The following is a 21,275-nucleotide window of genomic DNA, read 5'->3' on the forward strand; positions in this document are numbered from 1 at the left end:
TGTGGCCTGTGTGAATCCTCCTGGCATGCATGCTCCGATTAAGGTAAAGACCACTGTACCTATACACCAATGCAAGCCAAAAACACTACATGTGACCAAGGTGAGAATGACAGGAAGATTAATGAACTGTTCTTTCAGCTGTTTCTGCTCTCAGCTCCGACGGCTCAATCACCCATTGTGGAGGGAGAGGAAGCCCCAACAATAGAACATCATAAAATAATAACTACAACAATGCCAGGACCTTTACAAAGGGATTCGACAGTATTCATCACCAGGTGTAAGAATGAGGGTTATGTTCACTCTCTTTGGCTACAGCTCATGTCCAAAATGAAAACGGTTTGTTACAGTGGTCTTCAAAACATTTCCCCAGATCTCTTTTCAACACCTCCGGGGAAGTAGGAGGCTACAAGTCACTCGATGAATCGACTTTAAGAACCGACTGATTCTTAAAAACAGTCCGCAAATGGGCTGGGATGGGATGACTGGCCCATAATATACGTGCTCTGTGTTCTGGGGAGCTTTCTTGGAAATTGTTCAGCAGCACAGTTTGGCTTATTTTAACACAATACCGAAGAGAAGCCAGAAATATTTTCAAACGGACAACATGCCCAAATAAAATTCAGAAATCTTCAAATACTTGCCACAAATCAACCCCTCCCCACCACACACACACACAAAAAAGTCACAGAAATGTATTTTAATGACAAAGGCCGGTCACAATGGCCCTCGCGGACTCAGTTGCTGTGGCAACAAGCGAGGGGATGTTAAGAAACGGGGGCTCTTACCGGAGGCAGTTTTGGTGGCGGCACCGGCGAGCTTGGTGATCTTGCTGGGAGCCTTCAGCCCGCTGGGTTTAAGCATGCTCATCGTTCCCTTTGTGCTGTGGGAGTCCGCTGGCCTTTGTCTGCTGGTGGGGGCTAGCCCTTCCCAACCACTGACTCAGCCGCTCCGCGCCCCACTCTAACACGCCCCCCCCGTCTTCGGCAAGGGGGGGGGGGGGGGATAGGAAGGCAGGAGCTGAGGGGGGGAAAAAAAAGAAAACCTGCAGGAAGAGAAGAGGGAAAGAGCGTGAGGGCGACACGGTCTCAGAAGGAAGAGGGCAAAGCGGGGGGCGGCAGGAGGCACACACAAGGCCCGGCCGCCTGACTGCGCTGTCACCGGGATCGCCAAGCCGCCCGCACAGGAAAAAAACCCACGCCTGACGATTAAACACTCGTTTAACACAACAAAGCCGCTGAGACTGGATTTTTGTGAACCTTGTGTGTGAATAAGGGAGGTATCCACTCAGAAAAGAGGCTAAACCTGGCACAAAGCTCCGCACGTGGCCGAACGCTCCTGTGAACCGGCCCGGAGTTCTGATGGAGGCCCAGTCGCGCTGCGCTGTCTCAGCCCTCACCACAGCAGGCACTCTTTCGGACTGAAGCAGAAGCCTGCTCAGAAATACAACGTGAAATTCTAAAAACGTTGTCAATGTGTACACATTTCCAACTTTCAATCGGAGGTTAACTGAAGCCTAAAGACGCGTCTCTCAGGCTGGACAGCCGGCATTGTCACCTTTCTCACGGTGCTGAGAGCGAGGTTACTTCAGGCCACCAGTAACACAAGCCCGAGAACTGCAGAACACAATCTCTGTGATGGCACTACATACAGTACCAGAATAACAAGGCATGAGTTATTCTGTATTACCGATAATGCTAATAGAAAATAAGTCTTTCCATTAGCTGATTACAATGTGGATTTTATTTAAAACCCAAATCAACTCTAAAACTCTTCACCCAATGGGTTGTGGGAGACTGGAACAAGCTACTCAGCCATGTTCCTGAAGACGGTAAATGTCTTCCCTGGTTTCTTTCAAGAAAGGGCTGCATGAGGTCCTATAATCAATTAACTACTAACCAGCAGAAGGGCTAGATGGGTCGGATGGCCTCTTACTCTATTTGGTAACCTTTCTTAAGTTTTTAAGAGCCTCCAGTTATGACAAATACAACATTTTGCATCAGTGTTCTCTCTGGCACAGCGACAGAGGCTTCTCTCTGCACTGTAGCTCATTCTGCTTGCTGACATTTACAGTATATATGCTTCACACAGCTGCAGGCATTAGAGTAATGACACTCTTATTTATGAACTGTCCATCAATAAGCTCACCATCTGTAAATTGATACCAGAGCTTCACTACCTAAAAACCACTGAGGTCCTTACACACACTGGAAAAAATAACCACTTGATGAAAGTGGTCCAATATCATGTTTAATGACCTATACTTGCAATAATGCACATTTTCCAAATTCTACAGGCAAGGTTGACGGGGAGGAACCTGCAGGTGCAGGTACAATAAGGTATGAGTCTTGTTTGGGCAAGATATCAAAGATGTATAATTAATTCAACAACACACACATTGATATTCAGGACTGGAGGCACTAGAGCTGCAGATTTGCATAATGTCCCAGGTGGATGTCCTTGATATACATGGAAAGACCATCATGCCGCCAGACCTGATGAGAATATTAATATTGGGCTGCTAAACATTGGCCAGTGATTTCTGTGCTACACTATATTACCAGATTGGTGAACCTGTTGAAGAACTGTGTAACCAAATGGAAAACAGTTAACAATCAGACTTGCACAGTGTAACTCTGTGTACCTCCTGTACAAAAGTATTTTTTCCAGTCACGGCATGTTTTTAATTTTCTCACTTGCAACAGAAAGGGAAGGGTGTCTGTTGAATCCAGCTAGAATATGGCAGTCTGGATTGCCACCTTCCTCAGCCAGGAGCCCGTTCCTGAAGGCTATCTGCGTGTAGGAGGATTTTGAGTGAGATGATGAAAGGCCTGATGCAGATATTGTATGAAAGAACAACTTCAGCGCAAGGCAATGTCAATGTTTACAATTACGGGGTATCTTTTTTGCACAATGGATTTTTCTCGTTCTCAAAACGGAATACCTCTTAAAATGTAATAACAAAACTTGTTTGAAAATAGCATCAAATGCAACTAATGAATTTCAAAGCAGTAAGGACTGAGCCTCACAGTTAACAATTGCTTTTACCATTTTATTATATTACATCTGCATGTTCTTTATGTTCTTTTTCTAGCAGCTTGTCAGTTTGATTCAGATAAGAATCTTAGCTGAACTACCCGAGACTGGCAATCTCATTTCAACATTTACCAAATTAAATCTGCTAAAGGATACGTTCTCAGTAGTTATAATAGCATTGCTTACAATTGTGGATCAGTTAATGGATTCCCAGCCCTGTTTGGTGCCTGACTGATTCATTCTCTAAAAATACAAAGTCACAAGCCGACCAACACGCTGACCTCACTCATCTCATTTAACTGCAGTGTGGAGGACAGAGACAAGAGAGCAGACCTCAGCCAGGGTCCCCAGCGTTATGGCAGGTGATGTAGTTTTAAGAGTGATGACGGAAATCACCATATAACGAGAAATGAGAACCTTCCAAAACCTGGTTCACGGTGCCAGCAGAAACCATTCTTCTCCCACCAGTATCATTCTAACATGTTGAGCTGCAAAATGACTAGAAAACTACAGGAAATTCCACTGCTCAGGAAGCAACAAGATGGGAGCTCTTTATTGCTACTTATCACTATTTACTTGCAGCTTTCTGCATCTTGTACAAAGTGCAGGAAAACATTTCAAATGAAACTAATCAGATATAAACTGGCGACATGCTGGTTCTGAGAATCTTAAGTGGATGACAAACATTTCTCTCTTCTAAGTATACACAGTATACTTCACACTCCTGCATTTCAGGGGGAATGGTACCCCTATGGCATAGCTTGTGTCTCCAGTCTTCCTTCTGTCTTCTAATGTGGTGTTTAGTATCACAGGTAGAGGATGGGTATGTGTAAACGGAGGATAATGAGGCTTTTTACCAGTGCTGTGCTCTGAGGCTTCCAGCGGATTATCAGATAAAAGAGGTAGGCTTCACTCAGGGAAAGGGAGATTAATTGGTCTTAAAGCCTACTTGAACAGCTAGTGCCCGGTTAACATGAAGCTTCTGATTGCTTCCCTTACATATAAACATAAAATAAATGATCACCAGCGCCAGAAAACACTAACCCTGGCCCGGCATATCCTGAGGGGCTTCTTGCTCAGCTTAGCTATTACAGCTGTCAAGGCCTGGGAAAGAGACTGAGAGTCCTCAACAGCACACTGCACAAACCCTATCCAACTAACACGCATGTATCTCACGAGCCAGGCGTGCCCCATTTCACCTTTCGGAAAAACAGTTACAGCTGGCTCGTCTATAAGTACAAGTCTCACAGTGGCCACTAGAGGAGTTGAGACTCGGGGAGAGGAGGAAAACAAGAAGCTGTCTTGTGCACAGAACAACAGGAGTCAGCTTCTCCAGCCCGTGTCTATTAAACGGTGCTGGGCTCTGAGGAGCAGTAACAGGCCGCAGAGGACTTAGGAATTAATCACTGCACTCTCTGCTCTGCCTCTTGAACACTCCACTCTCTGGGGATTTATCAAACTGACCTCTTCCTGAGCAAACAGTCCAGCCACAGCTCCCTTTCATGAACCCCCAGTCAGAGCAAGTCACGTGAGGGTCCCTATCACTGCTTCTAGCTTAACTCCTGAGGTCTGCAGGGAGCTGGATTAGAAGAAGGGATCTATTTTTTTTTCCTCCAGCTATGCAGATCCAAGTAAAAGCGGAGTTCAGGGAGAAAGCTGCAAGGCCCCAGTTTCTTTCCAAGATCAAAAAGGCTGAGAGAGCGATCTTCAAACGCGCAGTAAGGAAGACAAGTCTTCACGCTTACACAGCTTTGGTAAATTATTAACACTCTGGGTTTCTCGGAGCCCTCTATCGCTGCCATAGCAACCCTGGGACAACGGGGGACAGAACAGGTTTTCCTCACAGCCTCACAGGAGACCCCCAGCACTGAAGTGCACAGAAGAGCTTCCGACACCTTTTCTTGGACAGTCCACAGTGGCCCAATAGCACACACAGCAGAGCTCAAAAAGCCCTGCAACAGGGCCGGCCAAAGAGGTGTGTCAGAGCCTGTGCCATTAAAACGAAGGCTGTCCAAAGACTGGCCAGGTTTTTAAAAAAGGTCAGATGAGAGCATGCACCCCGTTTCTACTTTCTGCAGGCTGGGGCTTAAAAAAAGCCGATCTGGAAAAGGAGAACATCGTCAGGCTCTCAGCTGGACAGGGTATAGGAATCCAATTCTGGGACTGAATGAAGAATAAGAGGCTTTGTTTTCACAAGCCGTTGCATAAATATGAGGCTGTGTTTTTTATATCTTTGTGTCAAGTGTATTACATACCCAGCAGGTATATGGAGATGATCACCAGTATAATGGAAAAATGAAATCTGATTTGTATGCAGCTCCAAACATGTGGACGTTGATTGGACAGAAGAGGATTTTAACCCTCTCCTTCTGGGTGAAGGACCACAGCAACCGCTGTGACCTACTTTGCATGAGAAAGTGCTCTCGTTTCTGCTCCCTGAGCACCGATATCATGGCTCCCTTCACGGCATGGCTAAGGTCACTTGGCAGGCTGCCACAGAGGAGCGGATACATGGAAGAGTCGAGAGTCTCGTGCCAAGTTTCATAATGAAAATTACAGCCGGCGCAATCCAAACACCTACACAGGCAGCGGCAGAGGTCTCGTGTCTGCCAACACACTTTTCAGCCTTGAAACCTGGGACTGAGAAGTGAAAAACCAAACAAATGCATATAATAAAAAAAGATCAGATATAAAACTTTGTGTTTTTGGCACAAAATCAAAGTACTCAGTTATACATCATACATCCATAGCAATACCGCAGCTTTCTGAAAGGCAGATAAACGGAACAGTCATGTTGCAGGTGGACATGTACCATTTTCTCCTAATTAACTAGGCAGTCTGCCCTTTTATTAGCAACAAGAACATTTCACAGCTTCTGCACTTTGTCAGTAATATCCCAGTTCCACACACATACGAGTTCCTGCTATGAGCATCAGCTGGGAAAACATTCTCAAAGACTTTGGTTTCACTTATTTTTAAGATTTTCATAACGGATTTGGCTGCAGTATAGACTTCGAGTTCGGCCTGGCGACCTGTAGTCACGAAAAAATAGAAGGGTCCTCATTTTTTTACTTTCCTATATTATTTATCTTAACCGTGTATTAACAGTTTACCACAACAAAAAGCATGAAATGTAAACATCCTTTGAAAACTGGTTATCACCCACTCATCCCCACTGCGCCAGCTGGTGCACAGGGCAGCAAGCAGGTTACAAGACAGATAAATGGAAAGGAAGAACAGTCTCAGATTTAAACAGAGCACTAAGGACAAGTTTGAATCTGCCGGGTCAGCAAGTCTCTTTATCCCTTACAAGACAAAAAGGCATTTAGCCCAAAATGCAAATCGCAGTTGGCAAGAAAATGATCTGGAAATGCGTCTCCGACTACTCTAGAATGATTCGGGTCTGGGGTTCTCTATGCCTTCTGCACACTGCTACCCTTAATCAAACAGCCTCTCACTCTGTAAGCCACCAAAGCCTTAACTCTTCTCTGATCAGGTGTTGCCAAGGAGTAAGAAAGATCCCGTGAAAACATGGGACTGGAATTTCAGCTCAGTCCCAGCCACCCTGGTGTTGCAGCTTCTGTGCTCCCTTAACGCACTGGCACTGTACAGTTCCATAAGAACCCCCCCCCCATCCCAACTGCAGGCACACTTCGCTCTTTATCTCAGGCCTTTCTGTCCTCCTGTTGTTCCAGGCAGAAAGAGCAGGCGAGGGATTTTTCTCCCGACCTCACTGCCTCAACCCCCCATTCTCCGCACACATCAAGCAAGCATCAAAATGTAGATTTTCATGGCGTTTCGGATGGATCTGAGGCCTCTATGTTTATACAGAAAAAAAAATCGTATAGCCCAAAGTTATCGCTGACATTCTGGAGAGGCTACAGGCATGTGGCCTTGGCTGAAGAGTGGATCATTGAAAAAACAGAAACCCAACCCCTGGATTCACTGTATCAACAGATTTCTCCATTACAAGTTTGGGGCTTGCGTTTTGAATATTTGCCTATCACTTACTGCCTGAGAAATAAGAAGGGGGAGAGTTACAGTAACATTAGAGTTCACTCTTTACATTCAGGCAGCTGATACGTTATGACAAAATGCAAAAGTAAGACCTCATTTATAATATTGAGTACAATTTTGAGCACCGCGCTACAAAAAAAAAAGATTGACCCACTGCAAACAGTCCAGAAAAGAAACATCCCCAGATGCATTCCTAAGGTCAAATCACTATCCTACATTAACTGAATTGTTTTAGTGTTGATCAGCAAATACTACTGGGGAACCATATTTAAGCATCCAAAATCCTAAGACACACTGACAAACTCAACCTGGTGAACGTCTGCAGCAGCAGCACCACAAAAGACAACTAGGAGACACAATCAGAAAACATGGTGAAGTATATTTTTAACCGAGAGCAGGCTGCACGTCTTTACGCAAAGAGCGGTGGAAGTATGGAACAAGCTAGTCAGACATGCTGCCAGGGATGACATCCTGGCTTCTTCCAAGAAACAGCAGGATGTGATCACCGGATCAAACAACTACTAAAAATCAAATGAGCTGGATGGGATGAAGGGCCACAAAAAAAGGAAGCCATTCTGATGTTCCTATGATCACGAGTGCAGGAAAAGAGAAGCAGGATGCACAGAAGCAAAAATTTTTTTTCCTCCCCCAATGTGAATCCACGATATTTAAGGGCAAATGGACAAGACGGGTGTCAGGGATCCTCTTCTCTCACTCCCCAGCGTCATTCTTGTGAATCTCACAGCTTGGGAAAGAAGGCCTTTGTGGAAAAGGTTCCGTACGCCTCCACAGTCTGACCTCACTGAGAGCATGCAGGGGCTCTGATAAAGGGGCTGTGTCATGGACAAGATGCGCCGCTGGAGCCCACACAAAGAGCCACTGTTCACACAGGCCGGGGAGCAGGGAAGAGAGAGGCTCCTCGCAGCCCGGGGGCACAGGCCTGCGGACGGGCAACCTGACTGGCACCCCAGCTTGATCCTGTCTGCAACAGCGTCGTCGTGCCACATATTAATGGTGAACAGCTCTAGAGACGGATGCCAGCTCCCTGCGTTCTGTGTGTAGTCAAGCACCCCAATATGTTGGAATAAGAAAGGAAGATGAAGACCAGCTCACAAGACTCTGACCCAGTGGTCAGAAAGCCAAAAAGTTTCATACTAGCATGGCTTTTCTTGGGCCAAAACAAGAAAATACCCACCCAGGGTGGATCCTCATGAAGCAGAACTAGTGAGTCACTATTCCAGTTTCATTACAGACAAACAGAAGCAGCTAGACATCTAGAGCGTTCAGGGAAAAAAGGTTCAGGAAGGAGGTTTCTGCTCAGACAAGTTTCTTAGGCCCTGCGCTGCGAAGCCTTTGAAAGTCACCACTTGGCAAAAAACGAAACCAACGCCGATATTCCCCTGCTTTGTTCCCGCGGTAAACAGCAGCAGTAATCTGCTGAGCTGCATGACTCTCGCTATAATCTGACTGCCTGTCTGGGCCTCCGGCCAGACCCACTGCGCCCCACGCTCTCTGACCATCGCCTCTCCGTTTGCAGCCCCAGCTCTTTGGCTCCAAACCCAGCAGACTCTGTAATAACAGCCCAAGTCATGGGACTCCTAGTATAAACAGAACTGAGAAAATCTCTTTTTCAGAGCTAGGACTTCTATGACTGTCTCAGTAACTTCTGCTGTGCAGAAGTGACTCATGGGAAGAATGCCTTGGGGCTGCTTTTAGAGAGCACAGTAGATTTCTTGTACTACATAAACAAGTCAAAACCCTTCAAGAACAAAAAAACGAGCACCACTGTTGAAAGGCTGTTCGGATGCACAGCTTGACTTCCTCAGAAATCACGGCTCCTTCAATCTTTAGCCAAGGCCTCATTTATCATTGCACTCTACTGCAGTATCCTATAGCCACTGCATCCTTAGTGAGATCAGATGGCCCTATAATTGCTTAAGCAATCAAATAAGTAGGCCCACGACCTCTTTAATTATTAGTTCCCATGTCTAGTTATTTGTGGTTGATTAGTTTCCTGGCTCTGCACAGATCTGCCTAAATTGAGGATGGAAAAAGTTGCTGCAGAACACGATTTCACTTGAGCCAGAGCCCTACTAGTTTTCGATTCCTTCTCCGCTTTCAGAAAGATGTCCTTAACAGCACAAACCGTGGATCTCAAGACATGACCTGCAAGCGTATGACGCTCTGCTCTCTAAATATTCCAGCCAATAATATTTTGTTTCTCTGGGCGTTGTGGGCGACAGATCATCAATTTCTCTAGGCCAGCCGGGTGACAGCCGATACCGGCCAGTTGGCCGACGCATTATCTGGAGAAGGAGGAGAGTGGAGGAAGCCAAGCCAAGCCCCTTGGTATATCTGCAGTACGGCTAGCTGTACAATGCTGGAAGCAGCTCCTCTGATGACTGCCTGGACTGTCGGATCTGAGTTTGCGGTGACCTACTGCTGTAATTATTTAAACACATGGCAAACCCCATCACATACACAGTATCCAGCACACGCTACATTCGAATAATCACAAGTATTAAAGTTCCTATATCATATAATGTCAGAATAATTAACAATTGATCATTAATAACATGATAAGAAATAGAAGAAAACCTCAAAGAGTTAAATGCTCTATGCAAAAGATGCTAGAGTCTTAATTAAAAAAGAAAATGGATTCGGGAGGAAGCACCTAAGCTGTAGATGAGCTAGATGCACTGCTAGTAAAGGCCTTTAACGCCAGTATTCTGCAACTGCATGCTGATCCGTCTTGTGCATAATGGAATTTAAGGCCATTAGCATTGCAGATGGAAGACAACAAAAAAATGCATTAACAAAAACTCTCCTTTGCATGTTGAAATGCACAATTCGTTTGGCTATGGCCCCCGATATGTTTTTTTTTTTATGAGTTTGTCCTCACATGCAGGTCTCCAGCTCCAGGTCGTCCCAGTTTCTGTGTCCTGGCTTGTATTGCTTACTGCAGAGTGTGATGCAGATCCTCATCATTTTATTTTTAGAATTTCTATTTCCATATTATAATTTATTCAAAGCACACAAGTCGTACTACCCAGAAATCCCCACTGGATTCCAAACGACTGCTTTAGAGTTCAATTGTCAGGTTGTGCAGAACAATACAGTCACGCTCTGCCTCTCTGCTACTGAACGACGAGACATGAGGCGAGTTAAAGAGTGGGATACACCTCAGGGAGTTAATGACAGATGGGCTCTCTCTGGTACTAAACGTTGTTGAGCCCCAAGCTGCGCAAGACACATGCTCACAATTCCCCTCTTTTTCTGTCGTGGAGATCACTTCAATAAGCTCCCATCTGAGTCCCCAACGCCAAATCCCGCTTGTATGCAGGATCCAGGGGACAAGATTACAAGACTATCTCCTTTTAACCTGCCATAGCTCAACAAATGAAAATGGAAAAATCACCCTGGGTTGCCAGCAGTGTGACCAGCATAGACAGTGCTCCTTGTTTCCTCACGGATCCGCAAAAAGTAAGCACTCACATCCCTACGATCCTGCATAGGAAGGGAGCAATTTCACAAAAGACAGCTTAATGGGTAGGCAGATTCTTCTAAAGGGTGATGTGAAATCCTGAACAGTGATGTAATATGTTGGAATACATCCATGTCTAAAAATTATTTTTGACATTACCCGCGCAGCTATTACCAAAGAGAGTGACTGCTTATTGTGGCAACAGCCCTCAACAAAAAAAAAAGTTGATGAACCCTTTTGCTTTTTCCGTGTTCAAGTTCCAAAAACAGCATTACCTCTAGTCACATGTGCAAGTCCCAGTTATGATGAAATTGCTTTTTTTAAATAAATCTTTAACAACGGAACTTAAGAGTAAAGAGGAAGTGCTTTATGTGTACTGTGTCTATTGCTTAAATACTGGGAAACAAAGTAGGAGATATGAAGGGGTCAGGCTCTCCTCAAAATCTCAGATTCTGGGCCCTATGGCCCACCGACAAGGTCCTGTAGGGTCATTAACTCAACAGGATTGACTGATCAATAGTGACAGACTGCCTGGAATGAATACAGGCAGTCTCTCATTCTTGGAAAAGAGGAGCCGGGTTCTGAAGCAATGCACTGCAGCATCAACAGTGTCCCTGGGGCTGATAGTCTGAGCCCCTCTTCCTCAAACTCGGGCTTTGTATGGACATTTAATTAAGTTATTAAAATGGCATGATTCTTTTGGACAAGGATGCAGAACACTACTTAATTGTATGTCTGTAAACAAGCAGTGCACTTGTCCTCTTGCTGCAGCAGTGCAGGGTCACCCAGCTGTTCCAAAAACTGTGATTATTTTTTCATTTTCTATGAAACAACCAGGCCAATTTAGTTGTGTTTAATAGCAGACATTATGCTGTTTTATCCAAGCTTGAAGTTGGAAAAGAAAAGCACATTAGTGTCGTGTAGTGTCGTCAGTTCATAAAAGAAAACACTGACTAGTTTTATATATTTCTGCATTTTACAAAAATCTGTGACTTCTATGGGCCTATTCATGAAAGTGCAGTTAAAGGAGCACTGCAATGCTACTTTTATACATCAGCGTTTACAAGAATCGGCACTGATGAGTGCATTTCAAATCACAATGAAATGCACACAGTAACGTGTAAAACCTCCAATTTACATTACAAAATAGACAACATTTTCAAGTATGCACAGCACCACATTCTGCGATTCAGAACAAGGCAACAAAACTTCTGGTGACATGAAGTTGCCCTATTACATTGTAAACAAACAGGCTTGTCCATAGATGTCTTTTAACCCAATAGAAATATTGCTCTCAATTGCTGAAAAAAACGATTTACTTGTTAACTCTGCATGCAGATCAGATTGGAACATTTCTGCAGTAGAATCCCTGCTGCACAACCTGTACTTATTTGCTCGTTCATCACAGTACTTTAGTCACTGCGGTGACTAGTGAGCAGGAAGGGCAGCTTCACGATGCAATTTGTGCAAACTCTCACTCTCACCAGCAGTTTGCATCAAAATGGAGACCATGCAGTACTCTCACCAAGTTCATGATTTTGTGTTTAAATCGCAATTGGTAAAATTTTAATTAGGAACCGGTCTGAGAAACTGGGACTGCAGTTCCCCTTTAAATGGCTCTAAGCTTCTTCACTTGCCCAGTTTAGAAGGCAGTGCTGTGTCAAGCCAGCCAAACAGGTAAGACAATCCAAGTGTTAGGTGTGCACATAGATGGTTTTAGTTAACACTTTAATTACTGTTCTCTTCTGTTCTTCACATTAGGATTTGTAGCAGGTGTTGCTTGAGCGTGCCATCTGGGCCATCAAGCATATCACTACATATAATCACTCTTAGAAAAGGAAAAGTGCCCAAAACTTTAACTCCAGCCCCAGCAAGCCTTTCAAACCCCTAACGGCCTGTTGGGACTCGAAAGTTCCACGAGCAGAAAAAGTCTCTGCATCAGAGCTTCTGGCCATGTGAAACTGCAGAGCTGTGTCAGAAGACAGAAGACTGCAGAATGGAGCTGGACACTGGCCAGTCACCTCCCTAACAGCTAGATGTGAATCGTGTGCCACTGAAAAAAACAAAATCTTGGCTACATTCAAGGTGCACACTCTGCAAAGTTTTCCTTTGTGTAAATAAAAACAAAAAGAACTGCTTTTCTGAGTTTCACCACACATGAACAAAATGGTTTTTTTTTCCATTAACTCTTGAGTCATTGCTTGTGAATGAAATATGAGTCTATGAATGTATCCCACCCTTCATCCCTAAAAATGTCTACAAATTCAGATTTTCTGCATGTAAAAAAATAATATATGCACATTTTGCACAAAACAATTTGCTAACCTAAAAAACATCAGAATATTCAACTGGGTTACATTCACTTTAAGTGCAGGAACAAATGTCAGGACTTCTAAGTCCAGCTGGCTGTAAACATTGTCGTACAGTGATAACGTTTTGGAGTTATCGTTCGATCCAAAGAAGCAATCCTGCCACACAGGAGGACTTCTTGCTTCATAAAGGTCTCCTGCTGGGTCTCGCACAGGTGTGGGACTGGAGCCCAGCTGCGCTCTCTCTTTCGCTTGTATGCAGAGCACCTCTGCATCCTCTGGCAGCCAGAGGAACTGGCCAACACCCACCCTGAGAAACAGCCTTCCCCCTGGGCCTCTGCCCCCTCCTGGCCCCCACTAATCCCTTTCCCTGGGAAGACGTCTGCAGCAACCCCAGAGAGACCAGATATCTTGGTAGCTCTCTCGTGTGCTTCCCCAAAACATCCAGCTTTTTCCTTTGAACAAAATCATTTTAACAGATTTTGTCAGAGCACAGTATGCCAACCGTAATAAATAATCTAGCCGTATCAGTCCAAAGCCATTTCTCCAGTTTGGAAATCAATCCAGAAACAGTCAAACCTGCCGCATTGAAGCGTTTTTTTGCCGTTTATAAAGATCTTGCCATTTATAAAGCTTAATTTGATCAGTATAAGCTTGTATTGATCAAATGAAAACTTGACCCTGCCTCAGTACCAATTGGTGCTTTAGTGTTATAGACAGCACCACAGTGGACAATGATTAACACAATTTGCCCATGTGCACAAACAAATCAAAAACAAACAAATTTCACTGTGAAAAGTAACTAGCACCAGCTTCTTAAACTGCAGAATGAACAGCGGTGTGTTCTGTAGACCATCTTGAAAACTAATGTGTCTGCACTTTCGGCGAAACGTCAAATGAAAATAGTGTCAGTGAGGAAATGTGCCTTGTGCCGCATTTTCTGGAGCGCGTGCAAGGACTCCCAGAAAGGGCCTGCTCCTTTTCTCCAAGAAAAGTCTTCCAGGACAACACAAACAGAGCGAGGGATCAAAAGGTGCATCATCTGCAGTCTCTGTGTGGCCTTCTTCAGGCTGAGCCCAGTCCTGGTTTGTATGTGATTCCTAAAGACAACTAGACAGGCAATTCCTGCAGTACACATCCTTAACAGCTAACTGCAATGCCTCAGACTCAATGCACGTCTGCACTTTACACTTTTTTCATGGTCTACCATGTTTTTTTATTTTTTCACTACTACACATATATTGTTCTGGTTGCGTACTTTATTATGTTGTAATGTATGGTCTATATTGTGTGGTGTTGTCTGTTGTACTGTGTATGTCCTAAGAGATCAGCGTGCACAAGAATTCCAATGTACATGTACATATGGCAATAAGCTAGTACTCTACTAAAAAAGGATGTTCACTGGTACAATAAGACCCTCTCATTTCGAATTCTGACTTAGCTTTTCAGTCCCCAGTTTCAAAAAGTCTTAAAAAAAGTTTTCACACCAAATCAGGTCAACTGCACCTGCCTTCCAAAGTGCAGTACTGAATTAGTCTAGAAATCCCCATTCTCTCAGCCTGTGCCCCAGCACTGGTCTATACAGAGACAACCCATTCCCTGTTCTGCATGCTCTCCCCTCTGCACAGCAAGCACCTTGCTAGAGGCGAAAAGAAAATAGTGTTTCTGATGTCTTGATCTGCGGTCCTGCAGTGCTAAACCGGGCTGTGTTTTGCAAGAATAAATAACACATCTGCTTAAGCCATTAAGTGCCAATTTAGCTGGGAGGACAAATACTGTACAAGCTGCTGGCAAAGAGGGTCTCACCTGGCCTCCTGTTAATAAAGATCTCCGCAGAACCGGCACTCTCTCTGCAGACATACTTATATCTGAAGATCCTCTATAACAGGTAAACCAGCACGTACTGCAGACATTACTCCAGACACCCCCAAGTTTTAAGGCTCCTTTATTTACTACCCAGCAGCATTTGTTTCATGACAGAAATGAAAATTTCAGGAATTTTTGCCAACGCAAGACACACAAATTAGACAAAAATACATAACCATTATTTTCCATACAGTTCTTTTAGAACACAACACATCAAACATGTGCCTTACCAAAGAAAGAAAAGGCACGGATATTGCCCATCTATTCAAATTGCATATCTCAGCCTGCCAAGTACATGTTAATAAACATTCACAATGTTGTATATATAGAAATGACGCGCATGGTCTTACGAAACTGCAAAGTAATGCCCTTGACTTCATCTGTACTGTCACTGGAACATTCAAAGCTGGCCCAACAGCCCCTTGATGACCTCTCAGGTAAAGAGCATCTCTAAACACAGGAACGCTCCAGTACACATGAAATCTTATTTCACACAGGGTTCAGGCATGAACATGGGAAAACAAAGTATTCTGAATAATTGAAGGCTACAAGTCAATGCTTTTTCAGAACACAGGAACTTTCAAGATTTAATCTATCAATAGCTAAATAAAAGGTGAGCTGCACTGTCTGTTTTAACAGTTTTTTGACTAAACCCTACTTATCTTCCTACACCAGGAGAGCAAGATTCTACATGTTCTGTTACTAGAAACCCCCCAAAAAATGCTCTTCACTGATTTTTAATACAGCTCCAATGCATATTTCCATTGGGCTTGTAGCAACTCTGTAGACTGCACTGAAAACACATTCATTACTACCCCACTAAAGAAATGCTGACTTGACTCTGTGCCAAGTCATAGGGACTCCCCCACTGCTGGTGCCCATTTGACAGAGTAATGCCAGGGTAGGGAGGACGTTACTCCACATGCCTCTTTAGGACTTTCAAATAGCCAAACCTGTGGCACTAAACTCTCCTGACAGGCCCTGCGAAGACTGCAGCATTTTTAAAAAACGAATGGCCCTAACAAAGGGGCGTATCTGGCAGAGGAGCACGTCGGCAGGTCCTCAGTCTCCGTACAGCAGTATTTCACAGCCGGACAGCAATGGTTCAACATATGACAAAGAAGTTCCTTCATGGCTCAACAAAAGACATTAATATGACCTGGATGTACAAAACACGTACAGTACCATCTCTGACTGTGGCACAAACCCCTTCTATAAAACTAAACACTGCATCCAATGAAGTGTTGGGTTCATAAAGATAAATACATATATGGGCTCAAATAGTCGTGATCTAAACTGGTTTGACCGCTTTGTTGACTGTAGGTTCACGTACCCCAAGACCGGTCTTAAAATATCTGCCATAGATGGGGTAACCATGTCAGATTTACAGCACACAAAAAGACGTCTTCTGTCGTGACAGTGTGCACTCCACCAGCGGTACTTACAATTCAAATAGCCGTACACCTAGCACAGGGAATGTCAAGGTGTGGAACTGCTTGACTGGTTAAAAGATGATCATAAGAACGGGTACAAATCACACCAAGCCATCTGGCTAACCTAGTCAGTTTGGTAGTTAGCAGTTCTTGATCCAACGATCATATGTTTCTTAAAAGAAACCAGAGTATCAGTTTCTACAACACGGCTGGGCGGTTTGTTTCAGACTCCCACGATCCCTGGACCAAACCCACGAATCCGGACATGGGTCCAGAGTTCAGGGTCTGTCAGAGGAGAACATGCTTGAACAGCTGCCCCAGTTTTCAGGCCAGTGAGCAAGACGAGAGTGACTACATTTTTCATAAAGAGAGTACTGATCAAATGAGCTAATGTGCCGAGCTGGGATGCCAACCAGAGAGCAATAAAACAAAAACAGAGAAGAGCTGGGATTAGCAACTCGCCTCCCACCACTGCCATCCAGACAATTCCAGAGTTTTATCACCAATCTCTAAACACTCGGAACAATTTTGTGCTGACCACTAGAGCAGGCATTTTTAATTACAGGGCTTTAAATTTATTCAGAAGGAAAACGCCAACAACATGTGGCAGCCACAGATAACCACTTCGGAAGTGACTGAACAAATCAGCCTACTACCTGGATCACCTGCTCCAAGCCTTTACAAGCTGAGGACTTGAATGCGATCTGTAAGACCTGCTCCATCAATGCTCCTTGCAGACGAGGTTACCAGACAGAAAAAAACAAGTTAGGTTGCCCCCGTTGGGGATGAATAAAGTAGTCTGAATTGAACTGACAGGTCTGTTCGACAGGGAGGGGTAGCCCAACACATCAACACGTCAGCGGCGAGTCTCAAACTGCACAGCCTGACAGGTTTATAACGAACAGGGCCAGGGAGAGAGTGTATCACTTCTGCTCTTGGCCAGGCCCGGACGCCAGTCTTCCTGCCCAGCCCCCCGGCCCTCAGGGAGGCTCTCAGTGCAACGCTGGCGACTGGACGGGCCGCGCAGCTCGGCGGACTTGTCGCCGGGCCAGGTGAGCACGTGCCTGCGCAAGGTGGGAAGGACGTGCCGTCCTTGAGCCCCGTATTGGGTTTCTCCTAACGAGCGGACGGAGGCATCAGCCTCCAGCGCCAGTGGAAAACCGGGGCCGGAAAAGCGAGATTCAATACAAGCCGAAGTACGCTCACAAACGAGAGGACGCCCTTCGACCCGTCCAGCCTGTTTGCTAGTTAGATGCTTATTGGTCTGCGGCTCCCGGAACGCCGTTTCTAGAAAGAATCCAGGGTATCGGCTTCACCCATCTGGGTATCGTGTTCCATGGCCCCACCACGGTCCGCTGGTGGGGAATCATCTGTCTGAGGTTTTAAGTGCACTTCCAAAACCGAACTCCAGCGCTCTACAATCCATCTACACACACTGAAGGGAACTCAAAAAGCATTGGGCCACTGTCTGGACATTCTGCATCGGGCCAGCCGAGACTCCAACATCTACCCACAGCAGTACGCACAAAACATGTGAGCATCGGGGGACAAGACTCCAAACCGCAGCTGAGTGGTATCCGCTCGATTTGCTAATACTGTGCACCTGAACACTTTTCAAAGCCACAGACGCATTGGTTTTGCCATGGAGCCCAATGTATCCACAGAGTCGGTCAAACTTTGAGACGGAGAGACTGGAGCACCAGTGAGATGTGGCCGTACTGTGAACCCATCATACGCTATTTATATAGCTCATCATTCCTCTTTATACACTATTAACAGGTCTTAAATGCATTTAGCGTCTGCCCCTGCACCAGGGATCGTGTTCTTTAACCCGCAGGGCATGTAGATCAATAATAATCATTTGAAAAGGTAAAGTAATGAAGTACACAATACTGTCTCCTTTAACAAAAAGCAAACACTTTTTTATTGTTAAATGCTGTGACTGGACAGTTAACTCAAAACAGAGCTGGGGACAAAGTATAAATATCAGGGCAGCAGAGCAGGCTCACTCCCACGCAAATAACTGGAAAGATTTTGTTTAAAAAAACACTAGAAACATGTTAGTGTTTTGTTTTGTGCGGATGTGATAAGTCAAACGCTGTGTAGTAAATCACTGTTCAAGGTCCTGCGCTTTTATAATGTCAGTTCTGAGCCTCGAGCAGAGGAATTCGGGCAATACACCGACATCAAGCACATTATTATCTGCTCCAACTCAGTTAAAGACATCCTGACTGCTTATTTTCATTCCGTCAGCAGTGCTTCAAAAGTAGGACACCAGTTAAAGAGCACAATTAACCGTGACTCGGCGGTTCTCAATTGTAGTCATTCATATCAACCTCACAGAGACACGACTATTCTGTACTACAATATTCTCTTCCAAAATCTACGCATTGAAAAATAAACCCCCCAGAATGAATTTGCAAGATCACACATTGTTAGCTTTCCTGCGTAAGTGAAAATAACAAGTGTTAGATCTGATCTTCGCTTTCGTGGTTGGCGGGTTCATACTTGCGCTTCTCAAAACGTCGTTAAACACTCGACCTAGTACCCTATATATGCGTCCTATCTCGCTGCTTCACCGTTTCAACCCTAAAGCAAGGGATTACACAGTACTGAATCGTGTCATAAAACAATATTTCCAAATAACGCGAAAGAGAATGTGAATGCACTCAGACAAATTCTCAATTTCCCCCTCATGCGGGTTTACGCCGCCCACATTCTTAAAGGAAATAATCCCAAAACGATGCAGCATTTTGAAGTTACAACACAATCAAATGCTTACCCCGATCCCCGATTTAAAAAAAAAAAACGCCAGGCGCGGAAGAGGAGGATTCCTGCCTCACACCTTACCTGAGTTAAAGCTTTTTAATGATTCCGCATTTCTAAATACTAGTCCTTTTTTTAAAATGTCGACAGCTTTGGGATCCCCCCCGAATAAAGATCGCACTGTTTTCGAAACGAAAGCACACACGAAACCAAAACGATCCAAGACCGATCGATAGGCAGCGTTCAGCGTGAGCCCACCACGTGTCAGAAGACACTTGACACGTCGATTCTTTTGGGTGTAATATCAAAGCCGGCGAGCGTTGAGGTGGCACATCTGGACCTCATCTGCTACCACAAACTCGGTGGCTACAAGCTCTCTCCCTTTCAGTGACGACCGGGTGGCGATAGGGGTGACGAGAAAAGGAGGCAGGCAGGAGATGAGGTCGACGCGGATCTTCAGGAGAGGAAAATAAAACCGAATCAGAATGAGGAATAACAATTGCAGAAGAAGAACTTGGCAAGGGGCTGGACTGTAATGGCAACTCAGCTCCAAGAGCTGTCTTCCTCTCGCCCTTCCTTAACGTTTTACCAGAAGGTGCACCATCAACGCCGACCCCCCACACGATGAACACGGGACTCGTGTTTTTTATTAAAAAGGGCAGCAAAACTCCACAGGTCTGCTGCCCGGGAGTGACATACCTTCTTGCTAGCGCCAATGTCACGACCGGCCCGGAGCGCAGCTAAGGCACCCCCGGGACCGATCCGGGGGAGGGGATAAACACTGTTGATCTTTCCTCGCTTATGAAACCGGGGTCGTTCTCCCTTTCCTCCCTCCCTTCAGTCTGGTAGACGGGGCCCTCTCCCCGCACGCCACCCCCGCCCTGTCTGCGAGCGAGGGAGCCGAGCTAAGGCCCGGGGAATCGGTCGGGTTAGGCAACAACACGACCAGCGACTCCCTGTTCCCTTGACGGGATCCGGCGCCTTTTTTATCCGCTTCTCCGAAGCAGGAGAAGAGAGCAACACGGAGCCGGGGCATCCAAGACACGCTGTCACAACGTATGCCAAGGCGGGTGGATTCGCTTACCTGCTTTGAGGTCCCGTAATCACAATGTTTTTTTCTCTCTCTCAAGACACCTCCCCAATAGCTCTCCGATTCCCGGGCCGATCCAGCCCCAGTCTGTCTTCCTGCTGCAGGTTTAACACACAGCGCCTCCGACGAGTGACGTCAGCGGCCCACCGCCGCCTGCTCCTTTCTGCCTTTCTGACCCGGCAGGCATTTTTTTTTTTTAAAAAATTATTTGACTTCTTCGGTGTCGGTCGGTTCTGTCATCGTCTCCTTCGGGACAAAGGTTAACCGGTCAGCTGCTACCTGCGTCATCGGTCTTTAACGCACACCGGCGGCGAAGTTTCTCGTCTTGATATATATATTTGTGTGTGTACTTGCCCGTACACACATATATATATATAGGGTGAGCTTGATTCGCTAACACTGGCGTCTTTATCTAGTCATCGTATACGTAAAACAAATGCTGCTTTTGTTGCTAGCCCCTGGAGACACAAAGAGACTTAAAAGTAGGGCTTGTCAGCGTTATTATTACAATATTTCACAATTTAAATATGTTCACCACGATGGAGATTGCCTATCTGGAGTCGGGCATCCGATAAACCGCATCAATAATAACTGAGGCATTACTCAGCCATAAAAGTGTGACTATAGGGCAGATGTTCATGAATTTCTCATTTAATTCCTCCTGCCAGCTGCTACAGACAGTGTAGATATTGATGCACTGGAGATCTGGGGTACGTAATTTGATAAACTATGAAGAACAAACGATTTTGCCGAGTTTGGTATATTTATACCACTATTACACACAGGCTAGGTGTTGTTTAAAACAAACGATAGGAAAAAAAATAATACGGGGAGGATACGCATCATCTTATTTCAAAAGTCTGTCTACATGTCTCTCACATAATAAAATACAACTTGAAGTGGATGTCAGTATGACTCTAATCCTGACTCAAACTATGGACCACATCCGAATGAAACTAAAGGCGAACTTTAAAAAAATGTGCAAGTGTCCACTTACGTAAGCAAGAGAAATGTCAAAAGCCGAGGAAAAGACAGGCAAAGCATAACGCAACCTACTCCAGATTGCCTAAACCCCCGCTCTGACACGGCGGTGAGGACAGGCGGCCATGTCTTTTTCTCCCCGCCGTCTCCATGGAGACCACCTGGCAGGTCATTTGTCTGCTTCCACCGGAAGAACTTGCTGTCAGTACAGTCTCAATTCCTCATCGTAACTAATCAGTAAATCAGTAACAAAAACGTACAGTACGCTTAATTCAAGTAAACCTAGAACAAGGTAA

The 21,275-nt window shown here is 45.1% G+C and overlaps 1 protein-coding gene across 9 annotated transcripts in view; it reads right to left on the reverse strand.

Moving 5' to 3' along the window:
* The window catches only part of clip1a (CAP-GLY domain containing linker protein 1a), a 60,758-nt gene extending 39,627 nt beyond the window's left edge, over positions 1-21,131 (reverse strand). For 3 of the 9 annotated variants that reach the window (XM_069181948.1, XM_069181941.1, XM_069181940.1), the window contains exons 1-2: positions 19,993-21,129; positions 786-1,042 (exon numbers count right to left, since the gene is read on the reverse strand). In XM_069181948.1, the coding sequence (XP_069038049.1) occupies positions 786-867 (82 nt within the window). In that variant the 5' untranslated portion in view covers positions 868-1,042; positions 19,993-21,129. Of the gene's footprint in view, positions 1-785; positions 1,043-19,992 lie in introns of all 9 variants that reach the window. The other 6 variants (XM_069181943.1, XM_069181946.1, XM_069181944.1 and 3 more) reach the window with 4 other exon arrangements.
* Between the last annotated feature and the right edge of the window lie 144 nt (positions 21,132-21,275).

This window comes from Lepisosteus oculatus, chromosome 22, assembly GCF_040954835.1.
Source record: "Lepisosteus oculatus isolate fLepOcu1 chromosome 22, fLepOcu1.hap2, whole genome shotgun sequence".
Taxonomy (NCBI): Eukaryota; Metazoa; Chordata; class Actinopteri; order Semionotiformes; family Lepisosteidae; genus Lepisosteus; species Lepisosteus oculatus.